At 43.7% G+C, this 11,448-nt stretch overlaps 1 protein-coding gene across 1 annotated transcript; it reads left to right on the top strand.

The window, feature by feature from the left end:
* Window positions 1–3,883: 3,883 nt before the first annotated feature.
* LOC138351402 (ankyrin repeat domain-containing protein 30B-like) lies at window positions 3,884–6,816 on the top strand. Its single transcript, XM_069303219.1, has 2 exons — window positions 3,884–3,941; window positions 6,227–6,816. The coding sequence occupies exons 1-2, from the start codon at window positions 3,884–3,886 to the stop codon at window positions 6,814–6,816; spliced, it is 648 nt and encodes a 215-aa protein (XP_069159320.1).
* The last annotated feature ends 4,632 nt before the right edge of the window (window positions 6,817–11,448 follow it).

Genomic DNA, 11,448 nt, shown 5'->3' with positions numbered 1-11,448 from the left:
AGGTCATCAGTAATATGACAGACTACCACCCTAATGATTAAACTACCACCCTAATGACTAAACTACCATCCTAATGACTAAAGTACCACCCTAAACATCTACCACCTTAAATTTGATATCAGACAACGTGATCCTGTTGATCGTGAGCAAGGAATAGCCTTAAAAGATAGCTATATCTTTAATTCCTTTCCATTTCATCACTGGAGATTTGCAACAATAAATTAGGATCATCCAAGGTATTACAGCTGATAACCGTGATGAATTATCACTTAAAAGCTAGTTCTAAGAGTTACTAAGACGTGTGGTACTAACTAGAAGCGCTATGTTAGTTAGAGAACACATGGCAATAAGTCTCATTTATTGTTGCTACTTTAATTAATAAAATATATATAAACTAGCTCAGCTTATTACCTGTTCTTTTATTTGAAGTAATGTTAATTACAAACTTTTGGTTTATTGGTATCACTAAAATAATTGTCACTATATATCTGCTAAATTGGAGCCTTCAGACTGTTTATAATTTATTAGAAAATACTAATTCTTGATATCTCCTTTCAGGTTAACAATGATTAAAATAATTGACAATTATTTGCTAATAAAGTCACATAAATAGTTAATAACTTTCACGGTAAAAAAAAAAAAAATATATATATATATATATATATATATATATATATATATATATATATATATATATATATATATATTATACCTCCCAGGAGATGCAGCATCCATGCGTTTATAGCCAATAAGGAAAGAAGCAACACAGGCGGTAAGGAAGAAACTCCCACTACACACCTACACACAGGTCGACCGAAAGTGACAAAGAGGTGTGTGTCTCTCTGTGGCCCCGGGGTCCTCTTGCTTGATGTGAATCGGACTCCCACTGAGATAAGTGACTCAATTCCACCGTTCGAATCCCCTCCTCCACCCCCCCCCCCCCTTCCCCTACCTTTATTCTGTTTTCTTTGTCTCCAGGTAATTCTTTTTTTTTTAACTAAGACTTAAGTTTTATTAGGAATGGTGCTGATCTGTTTCTAATGCAATTGTAAGCACGAGTTGTTGTCGTGCTTCAGCTCCTCTGAAACCTGACTAGAAATTCGCTTATTTAACGAGTTTATGATTAGTTTCCATTTGAAATAAACTATATCTATATATTAAGGTACAAATCATGTTACTAACAGAATGACGCTGGAGAAAACTATGTGCCAGAGCCTTCATATAATCAGTTGACATGATTTAACACAAACATGTCTACATATTGAGTAAATATATTCCAAGTGCTTTTACGGGTTATTCATGCCCGTGCCATCTCTTGGGGGGGAGGGCTGGTAGCGAGCACGAGGCTCTTCATAGCTGAACGCCTTGTGTTGTAATTCCCAACTATTTGTTGTTGCCGAAATTGGGCCAAGCGAGGGACTTACATTGGTTTTTTACGTAACAATAAGTCCACCAACATCTCTCCGGCGTTGAAGCTTTGCATGATGATGAACTGACGGTAAAGGCACAAGTGGAAAATAGAGACAGTTTCGGTTTGTGTTTCCAGGGTTAGGGGCCTGGTTTTAGTCTTTTGTTTTAATAACATTATCTTGGTGGCGGATATAGATGTAGTGTTCACTACACAGTGTTCCATTCTTCAACTTCTTTTCTAATCAGTGTAGTCGCTGTGGATTTTGCATCTAATCCAGCTGCTGTCGTTGGATTAATGTTGAGTTTGATGCGCAGGGCTTCAGTAGCTTCACATTCCGTTGAGTAGTGCAATAGTGGCGCCTCTGCTTCTGTTCCACAGATATGACACTCTTTAACTATTGGGTTCATTACCTCCAAGCAGCACTTGTAACCAAGTCTGAGTCTGTGTATGGCTACTGCAATGTCTCTGGATATCTTTTTGTCAGGCTTGAAAGAGTAGTACCCAGTGGCTTGTTCGTACCATATCGCAGTGGATCTTCCTTCCGCTACTTTGGCTCTGTCACTGTCTTACTTATATCTAGATATATAAGGAAGCGAGAAACTCGTTAATTAATGCTGATAACATTGATACTGCAGATGAGAAGTCACAATAACGTGGCTGAAGATATGAAGATCAGACCACACACTAGAATATGAAGAGACGACGACGTTTCGGTCCGTCCTGGACCATTACAGCAATCGACTTGATTGGTCCAGGACGGACCGAAACGTCGTCGTCGCCTCATCTTCTGGCGTATGGTTTGGTCATCAACACTGATGCTGTTTGCAACAAAGTCTAAAAAGTATCATTCCCGATCAGGGACCCGTATTGTCAGCAAAATGATTTGCCAGTAGGTAAGCCATTTTCCTATTTGCTGGTTGCAGTAATCCCCCTCCCCTATTTAGTGTTGGGATTACGCTAGCAGATTAATATCCCTACAGGTTTTAAACAGGAAAAACCATATTTTGGATCCAACTCTTCCTAAAGCAAGTTTTGGATTTGTTTCTGATTTTCATGAGAGCGAAAACCCACTTTGAACCTCCAAATGACCTTATATTTGACTGTGAATTATCACTGTGTTGAGAGAGAGGGAGAGAGAGAATCATGTTTGATATCGGCCCCTCAACACAAACCATCCATCAATAGGACCGGACGCAGACCATTGCATTAAAGCCGCCCAGCGGGGAAGGTATCAGCCCTGATGAAGTTGTCACGGCTCTTAATGTTAGTATTTTACCTGGTGAGACTTGGAGCTGCCACCAGGAAGTACCTGCAGAATTATCCTCAATTAGCATAAGTGACCATTACCTACTGAGAGATAAGTACTGGGGTGGGAGTTCGGCTGGCTACTTCAATTCTGGGATCTGTGTTCGGCTGGGTACTTCAACTCTGGGATCGGTGTTCGGCTGGGTATGTCGGATTTGTCGAAAACAACCCAGCGGGTTTTCTTCCTATTGGGGAGTGTTGTACATGCTGCTATGACGGTGTGTCCACTCACAGGATGAGTGGCGCTGCCCAATACTGTCACTATGGCGGTGTGTCCACTCACAGGATGAGTGGCGCTGCCCAATAAACTCGCCCCTCGGGGCAATATTAAAAACAAAAAAATTAGTTTTCGGGCTATTCATGCCCGTGCCACCTCTTGGGTGGATTAGTCTGTATCAGTCCACCCCCCTCCACCCCCCACGCTGGCGGCGCCACACTCATCCTTGCTGGCGCCACATCATCAAAAATCATCATTTTACGCATCTGCGTGAAAGTCTTCAAAAGATAGACGTTTTAAAGGCGATATAAGAACAAGAAAGTACCGTAATTATGATAATTGATAAATGGCCCAAATGAAGGCACTTAGAACAACCTCTGGAAGACGTTAATCATCGGTTCAGCCGTCTGAATGATTCATGGCGTCGAGGGGAATATCAATGATTGCAATGCAACTCCCTTGCAAGATATCAGTGCACCGACTGGCAAGGAAAGTACACTGCAATCTTGCAAGATGTCAGTGCACCGACTTGCACAAGATTGTGAAGACCTTGAAAGATTGTGCAAACCTTGCAAGATTGTGCGGACCTTGCAAGATTGTTCAGACCTTGCAAGATTGTGCAAACCATGCAAGATTGTTCAGACCTTGCAAGATTGTGCAAACCATGCAAGGTTTCTCTCCATCTGCAGTTCCCTCTACGATGACAGGCTCTTCGTTATCGACATACAAAATAGCTATCAGTAAATCATATCGAAAGGTGGTACTGAGTTTCTACTTAAGATCTGTTATTACTCCTTCCACCGGCCATTACCGAGGACACAAGTATTTACTAGGACGTAAATCAAGTGCGGGCGAACGGCGGGAGCCGAGAGCGAGAGAAGGAAGGGAAGGAAGTGAGAAGGTGAGGGAAGGAAGGACTGCATTCGTAAGGGGAGTGAATAAGGGAGGGAATGGGAGAAAAGGGAAGGAAGAATGTGGGATATGGAAAGGAAAAGATATGTAAGCAAGGTAAATATATTGCATGATAGAGGAGCTCGTGACGTCATTATTGATGGTTCGACGTCATTACTGATGGTTCGACGTCATTACTGATGGTTCGACGTCATTACTGATGGTTCGACGTCATTGTTGGTGGTGGAGAACCACTGAGACAAAGTCAGGTATGAGGAGCTAAGACCACGCCAGGTATGAGGGGGCCAAGACCAGGTCAGGTATGAGAAACCGAGACCAGGTCAGGTGTGTGAATTTGCCTCAGAACGTGTAGGCGTGAACAAGGGGGGCAACTGGTGCCGCCCCCCCCCCCTAACCTTTTCAAGGTATGTGTCACGCTTGATACACGTGTCCTCCACACCTGTCACCTGTTCACATGTATGTATCCTGCCCTCCACGGCTCTCACACGCCTGCCTTCCCCGCCTCACACACACACGTTGTTTTAAAACTTTTTTGCAGGGTTTTTCTTCGAGAATTCAAGACGCCGCGAATTGCTTTTATTATGGTTTGATGTTGTTAGTCTTGCGGCGTGACGTCACACTGTTGACGTGGGTCTTACGGCGTGACGTCACAGTATTGACGTGGGTCTTGCGGCGTGACGTCACACTGTTGACGTGGAGTGTTACGGCGTGACGTCACAGTGTTGACGTGGAGTGTTACGGCGTGACGTCACACTGTTGACGTGGAGTGTTACGGCCTGACGTCACAGTGTTGACGTGGGTGTTACGGCGTAACGTAACAGCTAGATGAAGCGCTTTAAGGGGAGGGGGGTCCACAGAGATGGGGGGAGGTTTCCAGAGAGATGGGAGGGGGTTCCAGAGAGATTGGGGGGTTTCCACAGAGATTGGGGGTTTCCAGAGAGATTGGAGGGTTTTCAGAGAGATGGGAGGGGTTTCCACAGAGATTGGGGGGTTTCCACAGAGATTGGGGGGTTTCCACAGAGATTGGGGGTTTCCAAAGAGATGGGAGGGGTTTCCACAGAGATTGGGGGGTTTCCACAGAGATTGGGGGGGTTCCACAGAGATTGGGGGTTTCCAAAGAGAGGGGAGGGGTTTCCACGGAGATTGGGGGGTTTCCACAGAGATTGGAGGGTTTCCACAGAGATGGGAGGGGTTTCCACAGAAATTGGGAGATTTCCACAGAGATTGGGGGTTTCCACAGAGATTGGGGGGTTTCCACAGAGATTGGGGGGTTCCACAGAGAGGGAAGGCTCTATGGAGATACGAATCCCACAGAGAGAGACATTCGAACGAGTGGATAATTTAGCCAGAGAGAGAGAGAGAGAGAGAGAGAACAGTTCTCGTGAGGTGTTCACTGTTCACCCGGACAGGTGGGAGAGCAGAACACAAGAGACTGAACATGTGTTCGTTTCTGAACGTAAAAACAACGTCCATCTATCTTTCTCCCTCGAGGCTCTGGAGGGAGGGAAAGAGATGGAGAGAGGGAGAGAGATGGAGAGAGGGAGGGAGATATTGATGGAGGGAGGGAGGGAGGGGCAGAAGGAAGGAATGTGGATTGCTTTAACAAGATGGATTAAACAGTCCAAACGTGTGTGTGTGTGTGTGTGTGGGTGTGTGTGTGTGTGTGTGTGTGTGTGTGTGTGTGTGTGTGTGTGTGTGTGTGTGTGTGTGTGTGTGTGTATAGATGTACGACAGCATGTGTTCTTGAGCTATTGCGTGTGTGTATATACGAGTGAACGTACATGTGTACTACTGAATTCGTACATGTATTTGAATGATATGCCTATGTAGCTTAAATCGGATCCTCCACATGCTGAAAGATCATTCTGTATCATGCCCCACATACTGATAGATCATACTGTATCATCCCCCACATACTGACAGATCATACTGTATCATCCCCCACATACTGACAGATCATACTGTATCATCCCCCACATACTGACAGATCATATTGTATCATGCCCCACATACTGATAGATCATACTGTATCATCCCCCACATACTGACAGATCATACTGTATCATCCCCCACATACTGACAGATCATACTGTATCATCCCCCACATACTGACAGATCATATTGTATCATGCCCCCACATACTGATAGATCATACTGTATCATCCCTCCACATACTGAAAGATCACATCCAAAAGCTGCATAATTAAATACAACATATTGTAGTTTATACATAAAGTAGGAAGTGCAAAAATAAATCCTAAAGGAACATTAGAGACTCTTCTAATTTGCTTTGGCTCTTGGGTCCCGCCTCTCTACTGTCACTCAACTGGTGTACAGTTTCCTGAGCCTACTGGGCTCTATCTACTTTTGAATCTCCACAGAGTTTCACAGAAACTCCACAGAAACTCCACAGAAACTTTACAGAAACTTCACAGAAACTCCACAGAAACTCCACAGAAACTTCACAGAAACTTCACAGAAACTCCACAGAAACTCCACAGAAACTCCACAGAAACTCCACAGAAACTCCACAGAAACTCCACAGAAACTCCACAGAAACCTCACAGAAACTCCACAGAAACTTCACAGAAACTTCACAGAAACTCCACAGAAACTCCACAGAAACTCCACAGAAACTCCACAGAAACTCCACAGAAACTCCACAGAAACTCCACAGAAACTCCACAGAAACTCCACAGAAACTTCACAGAAACTTCACAGAAACTCCACAGAAACTCCACAGAAACTCCACAGAAACTCCACAGAAACCTCACAGAAACTTCACAGAAACTCCACAGAAACTCCACAGAAACTCCACAGAAACTCCACAGAAACTCCACAGAAACTCCACAGAAACCTCACAGAAACTCCACAGAAACTCTTCATTCCAATGCCAAAACATACGAAAAAAATCGCAGAGACACAAGCGGAAGATTCCAGTAGAGAACTGGATGATAAGTTTCAGCTTTAGATACAGGCTTCAGCCCGGTTGTGATGGCTATGTCAATCCTCGTGTAGCGAGGACTAGCCTCAAAGACCAGGGAATCACCAGGGGAAGGCTGGGATAAGCGAAGAACTATCGAAATCGCCCACAGGTAATCCACAAGTAAGGGTAGAGAGAGGGAGCAAGATTGGAGAAGATGTAGAAGAGAGTACTTGGACATGAAAGGGATTGGGCCCAGGAGCTTAATCCTAATACTTGTTCGATCCCCTGAGTCACACGCTGACCCTTGCAGCCGAGTGGACAGCGCTCTGGGGTCGTAATCGTAAGAGCCCCGGTTCGATTCCAGGTAGAGGCAAAAAACAAATGGGCAGTGGGTCTTTCACTTGATGTCCCTGTTCACCTAGTAGTAAATAGATACCTGGAAGTTAGACCGCTTCAACGGGCTGCGTCCTGTGTGTGAGAATATATATATATATATATATATATATATATATATATATATATATATATATATATATATATATATATATATATATATGATAGAGAATTAGGTCGGGACTCGGTATTATAAACAATAGACGGGTAGAAAGGCGGGTCCCAGGAGCTGACAGCTCCTGGGACCTGCAGGCACTAATAGTAAATAAATACAAACAAACACACACACACATATACACACAGTTTCATATGTAGATAGAGCCCAGTAGGCTCAGGAACCAGTACATCAGTTGATTGACAGTAGAGAGGCGGGTCTAAAGAGCCAAAGCTCAACCTCCCACAAGAACAACTAAGCGAGTACACACACACACACACACACACACACACACACACACACACACACACACACACACACACACACACACACACACGGTATGTGTGTGTGTGTGAGGGATGGGGTATGAGGAGCGCCTGAGGGAACTGTGCCTTACGACACTAGAAAGAAGAAGGGAGAGGGGGGACATGATAGGAACGTATAAGATACTCAGAGGGATTGACAGAGTGGACATAGACGAAATGTTCACACGGAATAGTAACAGAACGAGAGGACATGGATGGAAGCTTGAAACTCAGATGAGTCACAGAGATGTTAGGAAGTTTTCTTTTAGCGTGAGAGTAGTGGGGAAATGGAATGCACTTCAGGAACAGGTTGTGGAAGCAAATACTATTCATACTTTTAAAACCAGGTATGATAGGGAAATGGGACAGGAGTCATTGCTGTAAACAACCGATGCTCGAAAGGCGGGATCCAAGAGTCAATGCTCGATCCTGCAGACACAACTAGGTGAGTACAACTAGGTGAGTACACACACACACACACACACACACACACACACACACACACACACACACACACACACACACACACACAAACTTTAACCTGTTGATTGACGGTTGAAAGGCGGGACCAAAGAGCCAGAGCTCAACCCCCGGAAGCACAACTAGGTGAGTACAACTAGGTGAGTACACACACACACACACACACACACACACACACACACACACACACACACACACACACACACACACACACACACACACACACACTTTTCCATTCAATCACCCAAACAGCCAAACCAGAGCTAAAACAGCTCCCTTACTCATTCAATAACACCTCGAACCCCTGTCAGTCTTCTCCCTCGGAACCCGCTACACAACCCACCGCTTTTAAAACACGAATGAAACCAGTCATTACGCCTCAGTCAACGACCAGAGAACGTGTGGATGATTAATTAAAATAATATGTGAATAATATCCTATATCATATCTGGAAAATTTCGGGTTAAAATGTCGAGAAAATCGATTTCCAGGCTGTGTAAGGCGTTGGATCCCATCCGGATGGGGGTTCCCTCCTCTCTCTCTCTCTCCCCCCAATCCTTGTTTTACTGTCTCTACGTGATCCTCAGACAGTTAAAGCATCGAAGATCATTACACAAATTGTCCCGGATGGAGGGATGAGGTAGTTAGCCACATGGAGGAACCGGAGGGGATAATGCTCTCCAACGAGCGGCCTCCCAAATTGCACACTGCAACCTTTAATTGGGTTCAATGGGTTGCTTTTGTCTGTTTTATTAGTGGGGGTCACGGCCGTGAAGGAGTGTGGGTGGCGTCCCCCTTTGCCTAGCACCAAAGATGCTAGTGTGGAGTGCCCGCTTTGCCTATATATGTGTTTTTCTGTAAACTGTTGCAATGTAATAAACTTAATTAACAAAAAGGATAGGGGGTAGTAGGAGAAGAAAATATTAAAATGATCAATGAGAATCAACAAGGTCTTCTCTGAATACTCTTTATTTTCTTCTCCGAGGCTGTGGGTCCTTACAATTGCACCAGAGGTGGTATATATATATATATATATATATATATATATATATATATATATATATATATATATATATATATATATATATATATATATATATATATATATTAAGGAATTTTAGCAAAATATTACTTGCGACAAACAAGTCAGGCACTGCAGCAACCAACGAATCATTTATTCATTTGTTTATCAAACAAAATGTTGATCAGATGAACGTGTCGACCATTCGTGCCGACGCCAGATGGTCAGAACGACAAAAATTAGTTACCGACAACAAAATTAACCTCACGCAATACACTGACGAACCCCAGACACTAACATTGAAGACTACAATAGCGTTTGGCAGCTATAAATCCTTCAATTCCAAACCGTGTGAAAACATGTCCCCCCTTAAAAAAAAAATCTTGCCATTGAAACTACAAAAGGTCGCCGGAAGATCGACAGCCCTGACTTGAGCACTTGCAAAAGAGACGGGTGGTTCGAGGCGTGAAGATTGGACGCAGCAGTTTCGACACCCGGGCAGGGTAATCAATAAGACCCGAGTCCATGCCGGAAAATCTACAATCACCGTCTAGGAACGGCAAGTGACCAAGGAGGAGTTCGCATAATTGATTCCTGTCGTGGCTACCAAACTGCTGCTGCTGCTGCTCTGGGGTTCCAGGAGTTGATTGTCTGTGAAATATGGCGTGGTGGATGGATTGTAATCTCTCACCAGGGTCTGTGAGAGAGGGGAAAAGTCCTTTTTTTATACTCATTCATTCCCCCCCCCCCCCGAGTCGCTTCCTTTCTCACTCTCATTCACTCACAAAGTATAAAAATTCACATCTTTCACTCATTCATACGCACGTGTTTTGTGTGGGTGTATTCACCTATTTGTGTCTGCAGGATCAAGCTCTTAGCGCTTGGACCCCGCCTCTCAATCCGTCGGGTTAATTTTGAATGAATTATCTCGAGAACTATTTTCTGCTATATTTCTATCTGTTATTGTTATCTTATACACGGACATCCCGAGGACACAGCTAACCACAGCTGTATAACTCTTGTATGTGTGTGTGTCTACTGGTAGGGGATTAGAGGAATCATGTGGGATAAACTTTGCCTAACTGTTTCTGTATCGCTGGTTGGGAAGCGAACCCTGGTCTCTGGATTGTGAATCACGAACGCAAACTAGTCGAGCGCGATATCTTAAGTGTGTGTGTGTGTGTGTGTGTGTGTGTGTGTATGTGTGTGTGACTCTCTCTCTCTGTCTCTCTTTCTCTCTCTCTCTCTCTCTCTCTCTCTCTCTCTCTCTCTCTCTCTCTCTCTCTCTCTCTCTCTCTCTCTCTCTCTCTCTCTCTCTCTCTCTCTCTCTTTCTCTCTGTCTCTCTCTCTCTCTCTCTCTCTCTCTCTCTCTCTCTCTCTCTCTCTCTCTCTCTCTCTCTCTCTCTCTCTCTCTCTCTCTCTCTCTCTCTCTCTCTTTCTCTCTGTCTCTCTCTCTCTCTCTCTCTCTCTCTCTCTCTCTCTCTCTCTCTCTCTCTCTCTCTCTCTCTCTCTCTCTCTCTCTCTCTCTCTCTCTCTCTCTCTCTCTCTCTCTCTCTCTCTCTCTCTCTCTCTCTCTCTCTCTCTCTCTCTCTCTGAATGCTCTCGTAAGAAAAGATTTGAAAGAGAAATAGATCAGAATATATACTCATAGTACAATAAATCACTACCGTGAACACCATTGATTTATTGACCATTGTACAACTGCACTTCCTGTTTAACAAATTATTATGATTACTTTCACTATTTTTGTTGCCAATATTATTATAAAAATTTGTTTCCTTATACAGGAGACTAGCTCACCTACATATTTTATGTGAAGTTATCTGTAGATGTTTAAGTTGTTAAGAGTGAGTTAATGTTTTGGTTTTCAAAGCAAGTTCCATATTTGTTTGTATTTGATCGAAGCCAGCGTCGAAATTGCTCTGATTGTGCACAGGTAACTTCGTTCTAATTGATGACAACCTGAAAGATTCTGTTTCTTAAGTAGCTTTCAATGAGCCACTTAAATATATATATATCAATCAATGTCAAATCGCTTGAGCTCGTCAGATTTTCGTGTCAAATGCGATTCGAATCGCTGCTTCGATTCGAATCCAAGATTCATAAATACGTCTAATCTTCCCCAACACTGTCAAGACACGTGTCCCGTCTTACAGGTGTAGAAACAGATGTGCTTATGTTAATGTTTAATGTTGTCCAAATGTGTTTAATGTTTCTTGTCAAATTGGCTCTCTCTCTTGAACAAATCCACAAGGGCCGTGACGAGGATTCGAACCTACGTCCGAGACCATGTCGTAGCTCAGTCGATTAAGGCAGCGTCTTGA

This window comes from Procambarus clarkii, chromosome 49, assembly GCF_040958095.1.
Source record: "Procambarus clarkii isolate CNS0578487 chromosome 49, FALCON_Pclarkii_2.0, whole genome shotgun sequence".
NCBI classification, from domain to species: domain Eukaryota; kingdom Metazoa; phylum Arthropoda; class Malacostraca; order Decapoda; family Cambaridae; genus Procambarus; species Procambarus clarkii.
This window is presented reverse-complemented; position numbering and strand designations above follow the sequence as displayed.

Bases quoted from the DNA above. Each gene is read 5' to 3' on its own strand.
- LOC138351402 (XM_069303219.1), top strand. From the start codon at position 3,884: ATGGGAGAAAAGGGAAGGAAGAATGTGGGATATGGAAAGGAAAAGATA. The intron at 3,942-6,226 runs GTAAATATATTG...GAATCTCCACAG, and splicing joins GGAAAAGATATGTAAGCAAG to AGTTTCACAGAAACTCCACA.